Source organism: Cebidichthys violaceus, unplaced genomic scaffold, assembly GCF_023349555.1.
Source record: "Cebidichthys violaceus isolate CVI_PGR_0920_01 unplaced genomic scaffold, fCebVio1.0.p SCAF_21, whole genome shotgun sequence".
Classification (NCBI taxonomy): Eukaryota; Metazoa; Chordata; class Actinopteri; order Perciformes; family Stichaeidae; genus Cebidichthys; species Cebidichthys violaceus.
In genome coordinates, this window is record NW_027176384.1 from 7,922,623 (window position 1) to 7,943,814 (window position 21,192).

Consider the following 21,192-nt stretch of genomic DNA (forward strand, 5'->3'; position numbering starts at 1 on the left):
ACAGATGACAGATGATGGTGACGTGTGTGAGGCCTCCCCGAGGAAATCGCAGCACAGTTTGTATTGGGGGGCCTAAAGTATTGTTATGCCTATCGCACGAGACTCGGTATAACACTGATGTGAAAGCAGTAATACGGAGCAATATTATCACTGCCTGGCAAAAGCATTGGGATGAAGGAAACAAAGGCCGTCATCTCTATGAAATGAAGCAAAAAGTGTGAAGAAAACTAAAACAATAGGAAAAAACTTCAGAGAGCAAACAATCATATCAAGACTGAGGTTAAATGAAACGATGCAGTTAATGGGGTCTGTTTGAATGTGGCACAGAAGAAGAAACCGTTAAGCTAAAGAATATATTAAAGTATTGTGGGGTGGGAGTCTTGAGTCTTTTATTGAATATATATATATATATATATATATATATATATATATATATATGAATATATAATATATTAATATATTGAGCAAAGTTAGTCTAAAGCCTTGTTTGTATAAAGAGTTGTTGTTTTTCTCCTGGTGCTCAGGCTCACACTCCTCCACAGTAGGTGGCGGTAATGCGCCTTTAACGATAGTTGCTGCGTGCCATTAAACAAAACGAAGAAGAAGAAGACGCGCTCCGTCTCTCAGTTTAAACGTCACATGCGGAAGTATCAACATGGAGACCGTCAGAGAAGCTTCCACGAATCCACTTTTGAAAGATGGTAAAGCAGCTGTATGAGTGGCAGCGGTGCCGTGTGTCGTTCCGAGTGTGTTCATCGATAGCTCTGAAACACGTTGTCAACAGCGTGGATCCACATTTCCCACATTCGTCCGCAGTTCGCGCTACAAAATCCCTTTTCCGAGCTAATTTACCAGCTATTACGTATCTTCATTTTAATAGTGACGTGGTGGTTCAGATAAATACATTCACCAACAACGTGTTCTAGGCACATTGATTGTTGTGCTCATTGGTACAACTTGTAAATGACACTGATGACAGAGACTAAGAGACTAACTAGCAAGCGAGTCAGAGAGACAGCAGCCAGTGGTGTGGTCTAGTCCGCAGAAAGGTTGAAGAGAAACAGAGATGAAAGCTCTGTTGTAGAAGAGGAGTTTAGTTTTAGCATTAGTTTAATACACCACAAAAGTGACATTTGGGAACAGCGTGACCTGTTGTGAGTATGAATGGTTATACGACGTGCTGCTGTGTTCACAGGGTGCTACACGGATTTCCTAGCGGAGGACTTTGATGTGAAGACGTACACCGCTGAGGCTATTCACCATGCTGTCATCGCTGAGCAACTGGCCAAGCTGGCACAGGGCATCAGTCAGCTGGACAAGGAGCTGCACAGCCAGGTACAGACCCAGTACACCACAACACACTGCCGGAGGGGTCTCCACTTCTGTCCCATGTGGTGACATGAAGATACATTTACAAATTACCATCTATAGGTACAAATGTGTGTGCTGAAAATAACCTGAACTTGGAAATTCCAAGTCAGACTTGATATAGTCTGCTTCAAATAGCTAATGCAGCATTCACACAACCAGCGACACAGCAACAGGCTACAGGTCATTGTGATGCGGGACAGACGGGACTCAAAACTAAAAAAACGTCAAGCAATGTTTTCATTTCACCCATTGCAGTTTTGCCTTCCTAGTGCTATTCAACGACATTCTGTTTTTATCTTTTTATTTATGGGTCTTTTAAAGCCTTTATTAGTGCAGGTGGAAATGACAGGAGAGAGAGAGAGAGAGAGAGAGAGAGAGAGAGAGACAGACGAGGGTCAGAATCGATTTAAAACTGTGATCTAAATAAATTCAGATTTTTTTTTCTGAGGATTGTTTTACCTACAATGGCTCTAAATCGCTGTCATTGATTATTGCTCCCGAGTAGTATTTGACAGATCTCTTTAATGCCACCATCAATGTAAACCACTACGTTTTAGTAATTCTTATTCATTTAAATGCAAATTATTTACACTTCAATGACTGCTGTATTTATTTCCTTAAGCCTGTGAAATGTATTTAGACTGATTATGTACTTTGCAGGCAGCAATTTGGTTTAGCTTGTTTTATCTCACAGTGTTAAGTTCTGCAGAAACGTGCTTTGAACCACTTCCTACAGAGAACAAAGTGGAATCCATAATAGTCATCCATCTAAGTTTGTACTGCTTCTTTCCAGGTTGTGGCCAGACATGAAGACTTACTGTCTCAGGCGACTGGGATAGAGTCCCTTGAAGGTAAAGAGACACATTTCTATATGCCACCATTATAACTTCATAAACACACTTTGCACCGTGGGCTTTAGAATATCTTTCTCTTGCTGACTGTCATTGGTTTCAGTTCATTTGGGTACTCTACACAAATCGACTGCAGACACTAACTTGGTTAACATAAGTTGTCCCTTATCGACAATAAACCTTTTAGACTACTTCACTCAACAGCAATCTTGTTTATTTTATTTTGGTCAAAATTAATTTTATTTATATAGCCCAAAATCACATTTTACAAATGTATCTCAAGCAGTGTGTAAAGCATGCAACACCTTCTGTGAAGCAAAGTCAGTAATGAGTATTAATGGTACATGAATTCATACAGAAGGAGAGAGAGGAGAGAGGAGAGAGGAGAGAGGAGCTCAGTGTATCCTAGGAAGTCCCCCAGCACTCTAGACCTATAGCAGCTTATCTAGGGGCTGGTCCAAACCTGAGCCAGCCCTAACTCTAAACCTGAGTCAGCCCTAACTCTAAACCTGAGCCAGCCCTAACTCTAAACCTGAGTCAGCCCTAACTCTAAACCTGAGTCAGCCCTAACTACTGTGTTTTGTAGCCTGTTTAATGGGAGTTGTTACCACATTGTCACTGACCTTATCTTTTTTCCAACATCTATTTTCTAAATGTTTGTCCTGGAGGTCTGATGTTATGACAACATTCTCATCATCAACGTGATCATACCAATTATTAGGTCTGAAATGCCAGACCTTCTCAACAGCATGTTAATGACATGACAATACTTTCGTAATAATTCAGATTTTTCAACAGTATTGTTGAGCAGTGATTATTGGATATTTGCATTGAATGTTTAAATAATTACCTGCTGTGACCTGTTTTTCAAACTCTGCCTTGTTCAATTATTGCAGTTCATGGTTTTTACCACAAGGGGGGGCATTATTTTTCAGATTCAGTCTTAAAATCTTGTGTCAGGAACATGGTGTTGTTGTTGTTTTCAGGGGTCCTTCAGATGATGCAGACGAGGATCAGTGCTCTGCAGGCAGCTGTTGACAGGTACATCTGTGTTCCTTTGCTGCTTCTATTAGGTGGGCCTTGAAGTTATATGATTGTTTATTTAATTTGAAAACTTGGGTTTTAAAATAAAAATAATTGTCAATATCATCAAATATTTCTGACTACATAAGCAACCATAACCGTTGAGGTTGACAAGAACAGCCTTCATTAGAGTTTAGCACTCCGAAACTCATCACATCTATCTTCAGATGCATGATGTGACCTTTCTCCTATTGTTGCTTTACAACCTGGAATTAAAATGGATTATTATTTGAATTTTATGTAATTGACCTACACAAAATTAAAAAAAATTAAAAAACGTGCATATGTATGCACCCCTTTGCTAAGAAGCTAGATAAATAAAGTGTTTAAATATTATTACTTAATTCATCTACAAAATAGCCAGAAAGCATTTTTTATGTTTTTTTTTATCTGAATCAATGGTTTGTAAAATGGTGGAACACAAGGAAGAACGACCAACCAAAGACTGAAGCTCTTAAGAGTTCATGTTATCAGAAGAATGTTGCTGTTAAAGCAGCTCTCTGGTTCTGAATGAAGCCGTGCTCCTCTCTCAGGATCAGGGTGAAGATCGTCGACCCATACAACAAGATCGTGGCCAGAATCACCCAGCTCGCCAGACTGCAGGTACACACACTTCATGTCGATGATATTTCAGTTCATTTTCTGTGGCTGTGTGCGAATCTGTTTTTCTGTTGAGATGGCAGAAGAAACTGCGTGCCCGTTTTACTGAAGAACATTATTTTACAATTGATTCTCAAGCTTTCCAAAACCCACAAAGACACTGAGGCTGTGTAGGAGAGAGGCTCCGCATTTGCCTGTTTGGAGGCAAGAGGTTGTTATGTGCCTCCAAGCTGCACCCACCTGTTGCTCCACCAAGCAACAGGTGGGTGCAGCTCAGAAGAAGCCCTGGGTGGCTGAGGGAAATCATGATTGAATATTGATGACACAGCGGCTGTAAGAAGGTCAGTTTTGACATTAATGTGTGTGTGGCACTATGACTTGTCTCTTGCCTGAGCCTTCAATATGAGTTAGATGTGATTCAAACATTAGGGATCAGTTTCTGGGGAATCCAAGGCCTCTGTTTTCCCCCTTCTTCAAACATTAACATTGACACATGGTCTGGAGATATCTGCACAGAAGGAGGAAAAACAATCCAGTTCAAATGAATGAGAATCAATTCATATTGTTCAGAGCCGTAGAGGTAAGTCTGGTTTCAGTTCTGGTCTCTGAGAAGTTCATTGATTTGAAGTGAAACAAAATGCCAATTCAGTCTGACGATCAAGCCACCAACAGGTGATTTGTTGTGGTAAGTTTATTGTATTTAACGAAATAAGCAAACGGACGTTTCCAGCTACAGTGTGGAGTCCTTTATGCTTCCTCACGCTACTTCTCCACTGGTTTTGTGTTAGCAATAGCCTAACATGCTGAGGGCAATGTTCATGTTCTAGATAAGAGTGATCATACTAGATTTTTAACCACATTGGAGCGGTAGTTTTATAACACTACTTAAAAAGCTAATAGCAAAAGTACGAGGAATCCGATATGTGGCGTGAACAGACACGGCCAGCTGGCTGCCTAAAGTGGATGGAAGCGCTCCCTTTACTGCACTATGATTTCACTACAAATAATATATAAAGGAAAGAGACACTGTTTGCTTACACCACCATATATTAATGTCAAATTGAACCATGTCCGACCTGGACGCCATACAGCAAACAAAAGCCAGAAAGCTATCACTGACTTGAACAACTTCACTTCCCCACTTCCCCATTAAAAACATATAAGGAAAATAATAATAACAATAATAGAAGTCTATATTCAAAACAGGCCACTGACAAGTAGAACACTTTCAATATGCGAAGGACAATAATCCACAGTTAGCATGTTCCCTGTCACAACTTCCATAAATTCTGAATAACAATGACAGCCTACTGCACACACACACACACACACACACACACACACACACGCACACGCGCGCACGCACGCAACTTCAAGTGTATATGATGATGCAGTTATATTGTACTTCTTACTTGCGTTCCTCACCATGTCCCCCCTGCGTCCCTTCTTGCTTCAGATGGCCTGTGACTTGCTGAGAAGGATCATTCGTATCTTGTACCTGAGCAAGAGGCTCCAGGGGCAGCTCCAGGGGGGCAGCAGGGAGATCACCAAGGCTGCTCAGAGCCTCAATGAACTAGGTAAGGACATGCGTGTTTATTCCCATCTATTCTAGGAAACTGGAGATGCACCAATTGCCATTTTCTTGGCCACTTCTGATGGTTTAAAAGTCTGACCTGCCGATATCTGCCATCCTGAAAAAGTCTAAATGTTATTTTGTTATTGTCATCTATAGTGGTTATTTGCATAAACACAATTCAAATAAGGGAATTCATTATTGTACAAATTATTGTACAAATCTTTCAAGTAGTAGTTTAATTATATATTATAGGTTACTTAGAGCTCGTATTAATAAGTTAAACAGGTCATAATTCCTTTGCTAATATCTCTTATAATATATATATATATACACTGCCTGGCCAAAAAAAAAGTTGCCACCAAAAAAAAAGGTCACACACTCTAATATTTCGTTGGACCGCCTTTAGCTTTGATTACGGCACGCATTCGCTGTGGCATTGTTTCGATAAGCTTCTGCAATGTCACAAGATTTATTTCCATCCAGTGTTGCATTAATTTCTCACCAAGATCTTGTATTGATGATGGTAGAGTCTGACCGCTGCGCAAAGCCTTCTCCAGCACATCCCAAAGATTCTCAATGGGGTTAAGGTCTGGACTCTGTGGTGGCCAATCCATGTGTGAAAATGATGTCTCATGCTCCCTGAACCACTCTTTCACAATTTGAGCCCGATGAATCCTGGCATTGTCATCTTGGAATATGCCCGTGCCATCAGGGAAGAAAAAATCCATTGATGGAATAACCTGGTCATTCAGTATATTCAGGTAGTCAGCTGACCTCATTCTTTGAGCACATACTGTTGCTGAACCTAGACCTGACCAACTGCAGCAACCCCACATCATAGCACTGCCCCCACAGGCTTGTACAGTAGGCACTAGGCATGATGATCCAGGTGGCGACTTTTTTTTTGGCCAGGCAGTGTGTGTGTGTGTGTGTGTGTGTGTATATATGTATATATGTGTGTATATGTATATATATATGTATATATGTGTATATATATATATATATATATATATATATATATATATATATATATATATATATATATATATATATATATATATATATATATATATATATATATATATATATATATATATATATATATAAAATGACACATTCAATTAAAAATGGCTGACTTCCTGTTGGGTTTGCAGTATACCGCCAAGATGCTTTTTTATGAGATCACTTTAAACTATCTAAGAAGAGGAATGCAGTAATTTACCTAAAGCAATATAGATAACACTGAAAAGGAATACTTCACCTCAAAATGAAAGTGCAGGCACTCGAAAAACACGTCTCAAAGCTCTAAGAAGTTTGAAAAACCACGAACACAGTTAGATTGGGGCAATCCTATCCCACCTTAATAAATTGTATATACTCTGAGACAATTCGATGGAATCAGATAAATGCTGCTGGTTGGGCTGTACTCAACTGTTTGAAGCTTTGTTTATAACTTTGATATTTAAATTCTATATCAACTTTTTTCATGTCTATTCATTCTGTGGAAGTGTTTCTTCAGCCCAGGTCTGAGCCTGACTCCACACACTGCATCATTTTCATCAAAAATTTGTGGATAAGGGCTGAGGAGAAGGCTTGGGGAGAAGGCTTATGGAGAAGGGCTGAGGAGAAGGCATGAGGATAAGGGCTGAGGAGAAGGCTTGAGGATAAGGGCTGAGGAAAAGTCTTGAGGAGAAGGGCTTGAGGAGAAGGGCTTGAGGAGAAGGGCTTGAGGAGAAGGGCTGAGGAAAAGGCTTGAGGAGAAGGGCTGAGGAAAAGGCTTGAGGAGAAGGGCTGAGGAAACGGCTTGAGGAGAAGGGCTTGAGGAAAAGGCTTGAGGAGAAGGGCTGAGGAAAAGGCTTGAGGAGAAGGGCTGAGGAAAAGGCTTGAGGAGAAGGCTTGAGGAGAAGGCTTGAGGAGAAGGCTTGAGGAGAAGGGTTGAGGAGAAGGGCTGAGGAAAAGGCTTGAGGAGAAGGGCTGAGGAAAAGGCTTGAGGAGAAGGGCTGAGGAAAAGGCTTGAGGAGAAGGGCTGAGGAAAAGGCTTGAGGAGAAGGGCTGAGGAAAAGGCTTGAGGAGAAGGGCTTGAGGAAAAGGCTTGAGGAGAAGGGCTGAGGAGAAGGCTTGAGGAGAAGGCTTGAGGAGAAGGGCTTGAGGAGAAGGGCTTGAGGAGAAGGGCTGAGGAAAAGGCTTGAGGAGAAGGGCAGAGGAAAAGGCTTGAGGAGAAGGGCTGAGGAAACGGCTTGAGGAGAAGGGCTTGAGGAGAAAGGCTTGAGGAGAAGGGCTGAGGAAAAGGCTTGAGGAGAAGGGCTGAGGAGAAGGGCTGAGGAAAAGGCTTGAGGAGAAGGGCTGAGGAAAAGGCTTGAGGAGAAGGGCTGAGGAAAAGGCTTGAGGAGAAGGGCTGAGGAAAAGGCTTGAGGAGAAGGGCTGAGGAAAAGGCTTGAGGAGAAGGGCTGAGGAAAAGGCTTGAGGAGAAGGGCTTGAGGAAAAGGCTTGAGGAGAAGGGCTGAGGAGAAGGGCTTGAGGAGAAGGGCTGAGGAAAAGGCTTGAGGAGAAGGGCTGAGGAGGGGGTGTGGTGTGTGAGGCAGGAGTTGCTCAGTGACTGATTAGAGGTTGATAATATTCTTTCTTTTCTTTTTTAAATATGAGCTTCATGACAAAAATTTTGTATTCACTGTTGCAGATACAGATTAGGCTACACCAACGTTGTTAGTGGACTATTTGTAGAATTAGATTCAACTGGTGGCTGCAGAGTAGTGATGGTTCACACACTCACACAGCGAGAGCGGCAGTCCTCAGGGCTCACCATGGAAGTGTAATGAGAACTGGATACGCCTCTCAAAATCCCCTGCAGCCCAAAAAACGTTTTTCCCATAGACCGCCATTGTAGAGCAAACACCTCAAACTGCAAAGATCAATTATGAATACATCATATAAAGGAAGTAATTTTGCATTTCAATCAGGCCCTTTTGATGAGTTGTATGATGAGGTCACAACAGTGACCCATTCAATCCCAGCCTACCTTTTCTCTAAGCTCTTCATCATAGACTTGGTCAGAATTGTAGCGTTTAACAATGGCTGGAGGTTCAGAGGACTGTGACCTTCTGGTGCCAGCAGACCAAAAGTCATATTGATGCATTTAATGTCACTGCCACCACTTATCTATCTGCCGTACGACCCTTAGTTATCACAAGGCATTCAGAGTGACAGAGTGTTTTCAGCAGCCTGTGCCTGCTAGCCGATGACCACTTCTCATATGACACACACACACACACACACACACACACACACACACACACACACACACACACACGTGGCTGCAAAGTCCTTTTTAAATGGGGTCAGTGTCCTCACTATTCTCCAGCACAGCAACAAACTGTTAAAGGTGACACAGTATCTGCTTCTTGTCTCTGGTGTGCCGGTCAACTGTTGACCAACAATTCCAACAATTTCTCAAGTGGGTTTTGCTGCTTTGTGTTTTGTTCTGCTTCACACTATGGGGTCCTGGAATCACTTAAGTGGGTTTTAAGAAGGTCGTCTGCAGTGTAGTTTGATTTCACTGCTATTCCCTTTCCCCAGAGGTTTCCACAGTTGGAAATGCTTTAATAAAATGCATGATATAGACTTTTTAGCTGATATACACAAAATGATGTCCACACACTTTTGGTCATATTTTCCACCGGCCTTGATGGTCTCCAGAGGATGAGTGCTAATTATACCGTGGCAATCCCAAAGACGTTTTCTTTCACACCACCATGAGGTGTCAACAGCTATTGGATAGGTTTGCATTGAGGTTTGGAATAAACATTCATGTTTTACTGTAATCATTTTGGTGATGTCTTCCCCTTCATGCGCCATCATCAGGGTTAAATTTAAGGTTGTCTATTGGTCATTTTTCTATATCCAAATAGCTGCCAAGACATCTTGGTCTCCAAATAAAAAATGTCAATACAAATTTTGAAATTAAGAGACTAATAATATATGCATTTAATTGGCTAATAGTCATGTAAAACCCATGAGTCTAGATGTCCTGGAGACCATTAAGTGACTAAAATGAGATCCCTACATAGAGTGATCAGGTAGTGATTTAGGGACGACTCGCACCAAACATTCTCGATTGATAAATAGCACTACAGGTAAGAGGAGAAGAACTGTTGCTTTAATGGCCTATGACTGCTGATAAAGTGCAGATCAAACCTGTGACCCTTTGCTCTGAAATCACCGGACTTCAACTGAATCCAACCCACGTAGTTTTTCCATTCATTTGTGGTGCCTTATGCTGCCTCACTCCAGTGACAGATTACTTCACAATTGTTGTTATGGTAACAATACTGTAAGGCAGTTGCATTTTAGAAAGCCAACAAACAGCCTTTCCATTATCCAAGTTTTTGCCATCTATGGTGTCGATTCCAAAATGCTCCCAGGCATTGCTTCTGTGATGGTTCTGTGGTTAAACGATCAGTATGGTTTGTTTGTTGCATCTATTTTACGGTCATCATAACGTAGCACAACAATGCACGCTATAGATTAGGGTGAGAGAGTATAACTTGCCAAATCATTAAAAATAGAATGTTTTCTTTTTCCCATGCTCAAATGGCAGGTCAAAAATTGTCTTAAAAGTGTATTTTTTGAAAACTGATATTTTTTGGCCTCACGTCTGCACTCAAAGGACATGTGGACAGAAGGTACAGGTACATATTTTTCATAACTCTGGTTACTGTGTATCCATGTGGATGTGTAAATTGGAGCCTCATCTCCTCCATTCATGATGAGCATGCACCAGTGTTAGCAATGCTAGGTCTAGTGACTACTTTACATCTTAACTTAGTATTGCTGCACCATTTCACAGACAAACGGAGTCATCTGCTGCACTCAATGTTATCCTCACAGCAACGCCACCGCATCTTCTGTGTTAAAGTAGGTATCAAATATGAATATATACAAAAACATTTAGGTTACTGGCTAATAACCAGTTTAATCATTTTTTTACAATTGTTTGATTTGTTAATAAGGCCAAAGGAAAATCAACTCACTGCTTATGCTTAGAATCTTCTGCTCTGGTATTTGATGGATGGCCAACCTACCGGCATGGCGGGAGTTTGGAGTCCGTATATCCGCATACGTGTTGACGAAGCATCAGTATGAAGAACAGATTTAAAAGCTCACTACATGACAGGACACAGTGGGGACTTCTCTGGGGAAAGAAAAATTAAATTTTGGACCTCCACTGGTCTGATCTGTTACCTCAGAGGGAGACTGGCACATGTTGTATCTTTGGTTGTTTATTACAATTGGTGACAATCAATACTGAGGTATTCTATGACTGTACTCTTGTCTATGCTAACCAGAGAACAACATGCAAAGCTGCTTAGATACAGGAGTTCTGACTTGATTATAGGGCGGGACGGTATGGCCAAAAATATATATATATATATATATAGCATTTCTTCTAGTATTTCAATAAATGAAAAGTCCACATGAATTAAATACTTAACAAATGAAAAGTACTGAGTATTTTCAAATTTTATTAAGAACCTTAGTGCAAAATGAACATAAGAGTTTGAAGTGAACTTCTCGAGAAAAAATACATATACATATGCCTTATCCATATCTTATTTAAATAGGCCTGGCCTGATATCTAAACTGGCTCAGCCACAAACAAAACACTGTCAATGCATTTCTGTGTGTCATTGTCTGTATGGTGAAGAAGAAGAAAGGCCTGTTGTGCTGGTTAATGACAAAGGATAGCCTGCACTCCAAATATGGCTGCAGTGTGGCAAACTGTGCAGAAGATGGGTTTTGTGGTCTGTGTCTGACTCTCTTGCTCCTCTTGTCTTGGTTGGGCTGAGCCTGAGAGAGTTCCTGCATGTTGTGCCCTCTTTAGGCAAACAGCTGTTTGCTTCAGCTCCACTTCGCTCCTGCTCCCATATGCAACGTATAGCGGTGTCCTAATGATATCGCCGCTACACAGTTTTGCTGCTTTTTTTTTTAGACATCACGATAGAAACGATATAGAAAAAATATTAACCATAGATATTTTAGCGTTTGAAATATATCGTCACATCGCCCAGTCCTACTGAACTGTCCTTGATAGCACTCAACACAATATTCCATAACAAATAGCAATACATTACCCTCTTTGAGTGTCTATGACACCTATTTTGAGACATATGTTGTACACAGGAAAAACTGTAAATGCAATCCTTGAACTCGTACACATTCCGCTGCAGGTAGTTTCACTCTCTACATGTAGTTTTTATTTGAAGGAAACTCCTCACCTGTACCTCTATAGTCCCCTGATCTCAGGGAACACGCCTTTTCTGAGGTCATCATTTAGTAAGCTGCCCATGGTTGCTGTACTCCATTGTTAATGAGCACATGTGTGTTTAGCTTGTTTAGGCTTGTAGTATATTTCCCCATCATAGTTGGATTTCTTCCCAAATATTTTCCACCTCTTTCTTTGGATAAACAAACCTCCATATCTGCCTCCATAACACCAGCTTACTTTACTTTTATAAGTGGAATCTAACCAATTAATTTTAGCCCCACAGATGCAACATATTTACATGTAGGTTAATCCCATTACTCTACGTCTTGTGAGCAGAGACATTTTTGTCTGGCGTCCGTGTCCTTGAAGGTAACCTTTTTATTTCTCCTGGGGTCGATCCACGAGTTATGGATGACTACATTGTTTGGCGTGGGGTCAGCTTCTACTACAGACACCACCCTTTTCTTCATCTTGCTTTTCAAAACCTTTTGGAACTTCTGCCGAGTGAAGGCATAGAGGAGAGGGTGAAAGATAGTGGTTCCATAGGCCATCACCAGGAAGCCTAAGCGGAGGCGAACAGTTAAATCACTGGGCCCGGTGCTGAGGATGACGGTGTTGAGCACAGTTATTGGGGTCCAGCAAAGTAAGAATGTGGAGATGATGAGAAGAGACATCCTGAAGACTCGCTTCTGCCTCTCCCGTCTCTCCCGATGACGCTTTACTGCTCGTCGTAGCGCAATTATGACTGACACGGACGCCCGCATGCCTAACGGTGCGTTCCCAACCGCCCTGACTCCTGTGCTGCTCTGTGAAGCGTCAGTTGACTCTGCTTGTGTCCCAGTGCTCAGAGGGATAGTAGTGCTTTTGCTCTTTTGCTTCTTTCTAGGTAAGTTGTGCTGAAAGCGTGTACCAATGCGGATATTAAGTGCCTGAAGGATTTTGTAGTAAGTCACCAGCATCACCACAGCTGTAAAAAAGAATATAGGGATCTGTGCTAGCAGGTGATAGTACAAACCCTGCTCTGTGTAATACTCATTTGGATGAGCCACTGTGATCACTGCAGTCTGGTTCACAAGGTCTGAACCAGAGTTGATGAAGAAGCTGACCTCCATGAAGGGAACCAGGAAACTGAAAAAGGATAGAGCCCAGATGGACCCCAGTAGAGCTACAGCCCGGCCCATCGTAAGCACACGGTTCGCCGGTCGCACTGAGATGTCATAGCGGTCTACAGTGATAGCCAGGACGTTAGCAGCAGTAGCTACACTTGCAAAGGAGACGCAGGCCTCATGGAAACAGCAGATCATGGCTGTGTCCGTCTCCAAAGGAAGTAACACCACAACTGCTGTCAGCGGGATACAGCAGACACACACCTGGAAACAAGACAGGAATTCAGGTCACATCCCAAAGGCATCATGTTTGTTTTCATCGAATCTTGAGATTCTTTATTCGGCACCAGGTAAAACTAGAACACACTTTGCAATGACTGCGATGCGATTCTAAAGGGTGTAATATGATTTGTATCAATCCAGAGTCCATACTTCAACCATTATGAATGGCAATCACTGAATTGCTACATGAATTATTGGCTTTGTAGATACTCATGAATACCCAAATGACTATCCGCCTACGACCGAGAGGTTTCAGTGCTCCTTCGGTCCAACGGTCAGTGAAGTGAAAGAGAGCCATTATCAGCACAATATCCTTAAATTGACCGACCTTCGTTCCATTTGGAGCTGTCTTTATTTATTATGCTGGATAGTATAATTATATTTTAAATATGTATTTTGTGAATCAACTTTATTAGTACTATGATGTCTGAAGTAAAAGTACACAGTAAGTAGTAGACGGTGCTTTCAGGGGCTTTTAAAGGATATTTTTGGGTACAATAGGTTATAGCAGTAGGAATATTTCCATATTTTGTACATAAGCATCATTATATATCTATAGCTGTTTGGGGCCCTTTTAGCTAGGGGCCACAGGCCCAGGTTGCCTAGCTTGCCTTAAAGTAATGTGTGCCCCTGGTGTTTTTCCTGAACCAGAGTGTACTTCACTGCTGTTTCTGACCATTTGGGCGTGTGACTCAACTGTGTCATGGCAGGTGTCTAGCTGAGGAGCCAAGGAAGCTTAGTGTTGAGTGTGAAGTTGTTCGTATGAGCGATTCTTGCGTAAGCGGCAAGCAGCAACACCCCGGCCAAACATTCTTCCCGTTCTGAACAGACATGTTTTCAACTGCCACTGTACCAGCAAAAAAACAACTGTTTTTTTCCTCCTTTTTTAGTACAAATAGGAAGGAAAAGATTACACTTGCCCTCTTGAAATGTTGCTGTTTGTATGATAGCAATGCGGAAATATAACGCTTGTTGTAATACACACAATGGACGACAGTGGAGAAGGTTGTAGCAGCATCTGGTTGAAGTACTTAAGATGACTGCATTCAGCACCTTAGTTGAGTAAATCAAAGCCCTCATCAACGTGTGGGGGCAGCACGCGTAGCACCTATTAGTGCGTATGGCCCATAATCAAACGTATTATTATTATACTTTGTCTAATTACTGGCACAGTAGTGGATGTTTTGTCCCTTTTTAAAACCAGAAGCATATGAACTGAATGACACTTCCAGTCCTCTTTTTGTCACACTCAGTAGTGTCGTCTGAGTATCCGACCGCTTGATGTTAAATAGTAGCTTTTAGATGTTAATAGATGGACTCACCAACACATCCACCACATGCAGGTTCATAGTGATGATGTTGGAAACGGAGCTGATGAGGTTCTGTTTCATACAGTAGAGGACAAGCACAGTGAGGTTGGAGCTCAAGCCCAAAACTATCTCCAAAAGTAGGAAGCCTGTCAGAGAAACCTAACACAAAAAGAACATGGGGGCATTTAGTGTGACACTTAATGTTATTTTAGTCATCATAATGGACGATCATAATAGTGTGAAAGTTTGAATTTATACTTTGTTTCACCAGGAAGTTTTCTTACTTACTTACTTTAGTATCCAAAATCCAAATTCTCAACCCATTAATGAGCCGGACAGTAACTAATAATAAAATATCCTATACCTAAGAAGATCTCTGTGGATTGACTTGCTAGCAAGAAAATATCCTGCTGACATGTCGCATTGATTTGATTAAAAAAGCATGTGAGCAGCATTACCTGGAAGCTGATGGGGTAGATGGGCTCGTCTGAGGTCACGTCAGCAGTGTCGAGCACCGTCATGTTGCTCATGGTGGCTGCAGAGATCCACACTGGGGATGTGTGCATTATCCTGATGGGAGGAAGAGGCCTGCAGAGCAGTTTGCACAAAAATGGTTTATTCAATACATATTAAAACCATATCATATATCAAATTCTACCAGATCTTTTGTTTTGTTTTGTTTTCTGTCCCCAGACCAGTGAACTTTCAGCTGGTCTTCTCTTTTCTTGTAGGTAATGTACTGTAAACAAGCAGTGAGGTTAGGATTAGGGTTACTGTACAGGACGCTTTGGGCTACCGATAATGTGGCATTCACTTCTCTTCACACTGCTGCTCCACAATATTTTAGTGTCTTTCACCTACGTTCACCAAACAATACTTTCATCGCTGAATAATCAGTCTGGTAGCATTATTGATATTGGTATCACTGTCAAATGCAAGTGCTATATTGTCAATGTTGAGTATGGAGTGTTACACTAATTTGTAGAGTGTGTTAGGAGGAATCGGTTTTAATACCAGAGAAGTCATGTGATTAAGCAGCGTCTGAAATCATCACCTACGACACATTTCCAAATTTTCCGAAACAGACAATCACTCAAGCACACCACCTTCATGCAGCGATCGACCAGGCGTGCATAGGTGAGAAAGTATGCAGGTTTTGTCTTCTTCATGTGTACCACTGAGTGAAACACTATGAATTTCTTTGCAGAAAGATTTAGTCGTTTCGCTCCTCCCTCTGACGACATGTTTTTCTGCCTTGCTTATGAGTGTGGCTGTTTGGAACGGCTATAAACAGTTCAAGGCAACAGTTTCTTTCAGATGTGGTCGGACTACACATTGATGGAAGAAAAATGACAGGGATGGGAGTTCTTTTTTTATTTTTCACCGATGTGTCAGAAACCTCGCAGGATAGCAAGTTGAAAGAATCTGTCCCTGTTTGTTTGTTTGTTTGTTTGTTTGTTTGTTTGTTTGCTAAGCCTAAAGAAACCCAATACGAGAACACTAGAATATGGATTCTAAAAACAGTGATATCAGGCTTAAACTCACCTCTCCCTTCCAGCAGTGTCCTCTCCAGCTCAGCAACGATCCAAGCGGCCACTAGGAACTTGGTGGAGCATGTCAAACCATCCCATCATGTTGTGACCTGACAAGATCAATCTTCTCTTTATCCACCTGATTTACAACATTCCCTCTGTGAACATATCAAAGTTTGATGGACAACAAAAAGTCTGTGAGGTTAAGCTTTAGGGATACTGGCTCCACTCAGGCGAAGGGAAAAGTCTGTTTGTGAAACACAGAAAGCCATACACACCCGCCCCTCGTTGGGGGGCATGTGGTTTGCAACATCAGTGCGGAGCACTAAGATCAATGCTTTCTTTCATGAATAGCTCTGTCTCATTGTCCGTTGTGCTTGGAGCGTTGCCTCCAGTCTCATCCCTGATTGAAAAGGATGCCAGTGCCAGAACAATCCGGCTGTCTTCACACTTGTCCTGATATGGTCCACAGCACTTTATGTCATCAGGTTTGAAATTTCATATTCCAGAGAACAGTGAAGGTAGAAAGTAGAGATGGCAGAATGGAGGGGAGGATCCAAGGGAAATAGAAAACAAGCTTATGTGGTTGTTCCTCTTGGCTCGACCCGTCATCGACCCGGGGATCCCAGAGGAGGCAGAGTGGTACCAAAGGGCAGAGACTTGGATATATGTCATATAGATTCCTTGGAAACCACTCAAAGAGACTGATCCTTTGACTCTTGGACATTCACAGCCTTTGTAGTCCCCCCTTTATCCTTGCCAGAGAAGACTTGTCCCATCATTGTCATCACCTTCCCTTGTGTTCCTCCTCAGTCATATTCCATCTGCTAAAAAAACGGGTTGAAGATTTCAGTAAAAAAGTATGAAAAATAAATTTGTCTCATCGAAATCAGATCTTTTTCCCCTGGTCTGCATGTTGCATCACATCCCCCACCTAATTCAACTCATTTATCATCCCGACAGATAGCTGCTCTCTCTGTGCTAATTAGATGCCTGTCTCTGTGTTTGCGCTCGTGGTGTGTGTGTGTGTGTGTGTGTGTGTGTGTGTGTGTGTGTGTGTGTGTGTGTGCGCGCTAAATGTGTGTTTAATCAGTTTTCGATGCCTTTCCTTTCATCTTTGATGGTTCTTGTCATGTGTTGTTCTGCTAATGATTACTGAAAACCGTGAACTGGCTCTCTGCAGACTGTCTTAGTGTATGAAATGATATACTGAGTAACTGTCACAACAACTCACTTTTAAGGCAGATCAGGATTGAGCTGGTTGGTCTTGAGGTCTAAAATTTGGCATTTGTCTTTGGACATAAGTGTCGAGGGAAATCAAGTACTGAAAACTGGCATTAAAGGTCTGGTCTGATTCAGAGTCCTATTCACTTATTCTTACATTAGATAATCATTGAAATCGATCAACATTTGGCCGGTTGCAGACTTTCTAATTGGGTGATGTGTTCTTGTAAGGTTGCTTGTGTTTGACAACATTTAACATTTTAGATCTAAATGAAAAAAGTATTATTTTCACTGATATGCTTCTTAATCTAGAAATAAATTTATAATTTCTTGTAGTATCTGTGATGAAAGTGACATGATGTATGTATTTACACGTGTAAATGTGTCCTTGCGTCGACGGCTGCTTTTTACAACTACAACAAGCCACTTGCTCAATTAAGGAGGTGCATTTGTAACTCGTGCTTTGAGTAGTTCTATAATGTGTTAAACCAATAGTACCATGGCCATGGACAAGGCTGAATTCTTATTGGCTATTTTCAGATAACTGCTCGGACGTAACAAACTCATCAGCATTCTAAATAGTTAGGAATCTCAAGGCACCTCATGATTCGATTCCTATTCAGAGGGCCACGATTCGTTTATGAAACCATTATCAATGCGTCTTGATTTTTTTGATGCACATTATTAATTACGTTTCACCATCCAATTGGTTCCACCGTCAGGAACGGTCTTACCAAATTGTTGCCGTTTCTGGCTTGGACTTCTTGACCGTAGTCAGAAAACACAGGGTAGTCCAGGACCGGGTTTAACCCTCGTCACTCCACTCAGCCGGGCAACAAGGAACGAACACTTCTGTCGGTCTTGAGGCGATGCACCCCGATGCGTCTTAGAATCAATTTATTTCTCCACCTCCGATTCTAGAGCAATACTACTTGGGTTCAGCTGCTTTGAGGCTACACATTCTCCTGTTTTCATTTCAGTGACATTTACTTGAATGTTCCTTTTAGAGAGTCTGGAGCCCCAGATTAGGAATGAGCATTATCGTACACATCAACTTGAAAAGCCACTCTGACTTTTGAAGCTATTGCAGAGGTGATTGTTTTATATCTGCATTTCTTCTTCGTTTTGTGGATTATACCTCACATGACAATTTAAGATTATTTCAGGCCCATGAAAACATTTCCTCTCACTTAGAAAGCTAGATACTGAAATTAAATAGAATGATGAATATTGTGTTCAACCAATGTTGTGTTGTAACCAATCATAATTTGTAGTAACATGAAATATACCAAAACTTTTTTTTTTTGTCTTACCAGTAAAAGGTCCAACCAACATAACACATGATTTAATGACACCCAGATACATTTGTAACTTATATTGTATATTCTTATTTTATCCTTAAGTATGGTGGAGTACTGTCAATCCAGCCGCTTCAGCAGTGGTTTTAGACGATGTCTATATGTTCTGTTACTCAGAACGGGTCACACATTGTCCAGCAGTTGGAGAAAGGGAGATGAAACGCCTGCTGCTAAGTCGTGGGACATCCTGAAAGACGTGGGCTTACCCTGACCGTAACCAAGCCCAATTTATCCCTAAACTCAATCACTACTGTGAACATGCCCACACATTCCTGGTGAAACCAGAATTTATTAAGCAAAAATTCCAATCATTTTTTGAATTCATCTTCTCAAACGGGAGGATCTGACCCACTTCTGTTTTACATCATTGTAAAAATAATTTTTTTTTTTTTTTTTTTGGACAGATCAATTGATCAATAAAAGTGAAAAATAAAAAACAACAATGGAAGAAATTCATAGGTGCAGTCTTCAATTTGCTCCCAGCTTTCATTGTCTTATATTCTCGTTGTGAAACCAAGAAGACTTTAACTTGACTCATCTTTTCTTTAAGCTGTATTTACCATTGCATGAAATATCTGTCCTGTGGGTGTTCTTACTCTAAGGACAAATTCTGATAAGATTTGTGTTGCATGATCTTTTCTACAACAGCAGAGCTGGTGTCTTTAGGGGCCAGTGACCTCAGCTTAGCTTGTGAAAACCTCATTTATCTAATTGTTCTCCACTCAAAATAGTCACTGCTTGAAAAGCGTGACTCACAGGCTCAACAACATGTCAGACGGCTGTGAGTGGTGTGATTTTTACAGTGCCTTCGTGCGACAAATTCACATTCCCTTGCTATCAGAACCGCGATAACAGTGTTAGTACATGAATATGCCGTGTGTCAGTTTACCTCTAGACGAAGACCATTCCTCAGTGATCCTCGGCTCTGTTGGAGTGCTTTCCTTCCCTGTTGGGTTTTGTAATCTCAATCCCCAAAGGTAGCGTAGAGCCCACAGGTGATAGCCCTGAGGGGCTGAGGTTTAGTACAGTAGTCCGTCATTCTAGGATGCTTGATAGTTAGTCCGTTCAGGATGGAAATGTGACTGGTAGAAAGGATGCAGCCACGGAGCCTGGAGGGAGCAAGAGAGATACTGAGGCTGCTGCTCTGCCTCTCCTCTCTTCTCTCTGCTTCTGTGTCTGTAGGTCTGTCTCTGTCCTGCTTTCTGCCTCTCTCTGTGTCTGCCTCCAGTAGCCCCCCCCCCCCCCCCCCCTTCTCTCTCTGAAACGGTCTTCTCTTTCTCTTTTTTTCCCCTATACACCTCTGCGCTTGACTAATTGGACTCACAAAGCACATGTAACACTTTTCGCTCTCATTTCTTTGTTTCTCCCTTTGTCTTTTGTAAGTGGGAATAACTCTCCAGCATGCAGGAACAACAGAACACAGATCTTTTTTTGTGTTTCTCCTTCTTTTTCTCTTTCTCATGTTTGTTTGCCCTCATTAAAGAGCCCAGGTAGGACACTGTGGCCATGACAATGCTAATAGCAGCATCCTTCCTCTCAGGACTTTGGCCACTCATCTGCTGTTTGTGTTTGCATAGCACCGGCCGGATGGTACGTCCCTTAATTGTCCCTATCTGGCCACCATTGGAGCAGTCGCCGTGTTGCGCTTACTGACTGGTGAGCATATCTGGAAGGTAGCTAGAGAGTGGATTAATTAGGGCTACTAGGCATTGGCATGGCAACAACAGCATCGCCAGCCAAAGAGAACGCAGACTGATGGATCAGAATTCCAATAAGGCCTGTCTGCTGTCTTCCAGGATACACCTCTCCACTAATAATGCAAGAACTCCTGATTTTTCACATCTCCCCCGATCTGCTCATCATATCTCAGCTTCTCACCTCTCACTCTGCATGTGTTTATGCAAGGAGTGTAAGCAGAGATGTCCAACTGTTTTACTGACATGCGCAACTCAGCGGGAGACATGTTTTCCCCCAGATACAAGTCTTTAGTGAGAGAGCGATAGATGGCAGACAGCAGGCTTATGGAGAGGGATTAAAGACAGAGACGGAAAGAGATGAAGACAGCTCGGGGACCAAGAGAAAAAAAGGCAGTGACAAATGACTAATGCAAAGTTGACAATGTTGTGTGATAGTTTCGACAAAACACCTAAAGATGTGACATCTAGGCTGTCCATTGGCTTATCCTAAAGGCTGCCAGCTGGACTCTAGCTGTGCTATTTCAAACGGAGGTATTTATGAAAACAAGTGCAGGGGTGTGTGTGTGTGTGTGTGTGTGTGTGTGTGTGTGTGTGTGTGTGTGTGTGTGTGCTTTGTATTTATGATAGAGCAGTGGTTATATTTGGTGTCACTGGGCAAACATTCCACAATGACCAAATCAAGTGGTACCACAGAGTAAAAAGACAAAAAAAAACTGCCAGAATTTAAAAATGCAGCCCTCATCCTTCAGCTCTCCCCTCTCTGTCCTCAGCCCCTCCCACCGGACATATATGCATGCGCTTCATACAGCCACCTGTAGAAGTATTAGTCATTTATTTGAAACGTCATGCTACCTACAGTTACCTGTACTACTGGTCATTCACTTCAAACATCATCCCAATTGTGATTGTGGTTCTGATGCCGTTATAGAGCGGAAATTCT

At 41.8% G+C, this 21,192-nt stretch overlaps 2 protein-coding genes across 2 annotated transcripts; one reads left to right on the forward strand and one right to left on the reverse strand.

Moving 5' to 3' along the window:
* The first annotated feature begins 646 nt into the window (after positions 1-646).
* LOC137877321 (conserved oligomeric Golgi complex subunit 5-like) lies at positions 647-14,946 on the forward strand. The gene is made up of 7 exons (XM_068717141.1): positions 647-701; positions 1,196-1,335; positions 2,165-2,222; positions 3,209-3,263; positions 3,839-3,908; positions 5,362-5,482; positions 14,883-14,946. The coding sequence occupies exons 1-7, from the start codon at positions 656-658 to the stop codon at positions 14,930-14,932; spliced, it is 540 nt and encodes a 179-aa protein (XP_068573242.1). The 5' UTR covers positions 647-655; the 3' UTR covers positions 14,933-14,946.
* On the reverse strand, positions 10,981-15,007 carry LOC137877320 (G-protein coupled receptor 22-like). The gene is made up of 3 exons (XM_068717140.1): positions 14,900-15,007; positions 14,454-14,600; positions 10,981-13,113 (listed from the first exon to the last, which is right to left on the reverse strand). Exons 1-3 carry the CDS (start codon positions 15,005-15,007, stop codon positions 12,058-12,060), a joined length of 1,311 nt encoding a protein of 436 aa, XP_068573241.1. The 3' UTR covers positions 10,981-12,057.
* Positions 15,008-21,192: the final 6,185 nt, after the last annotated feature.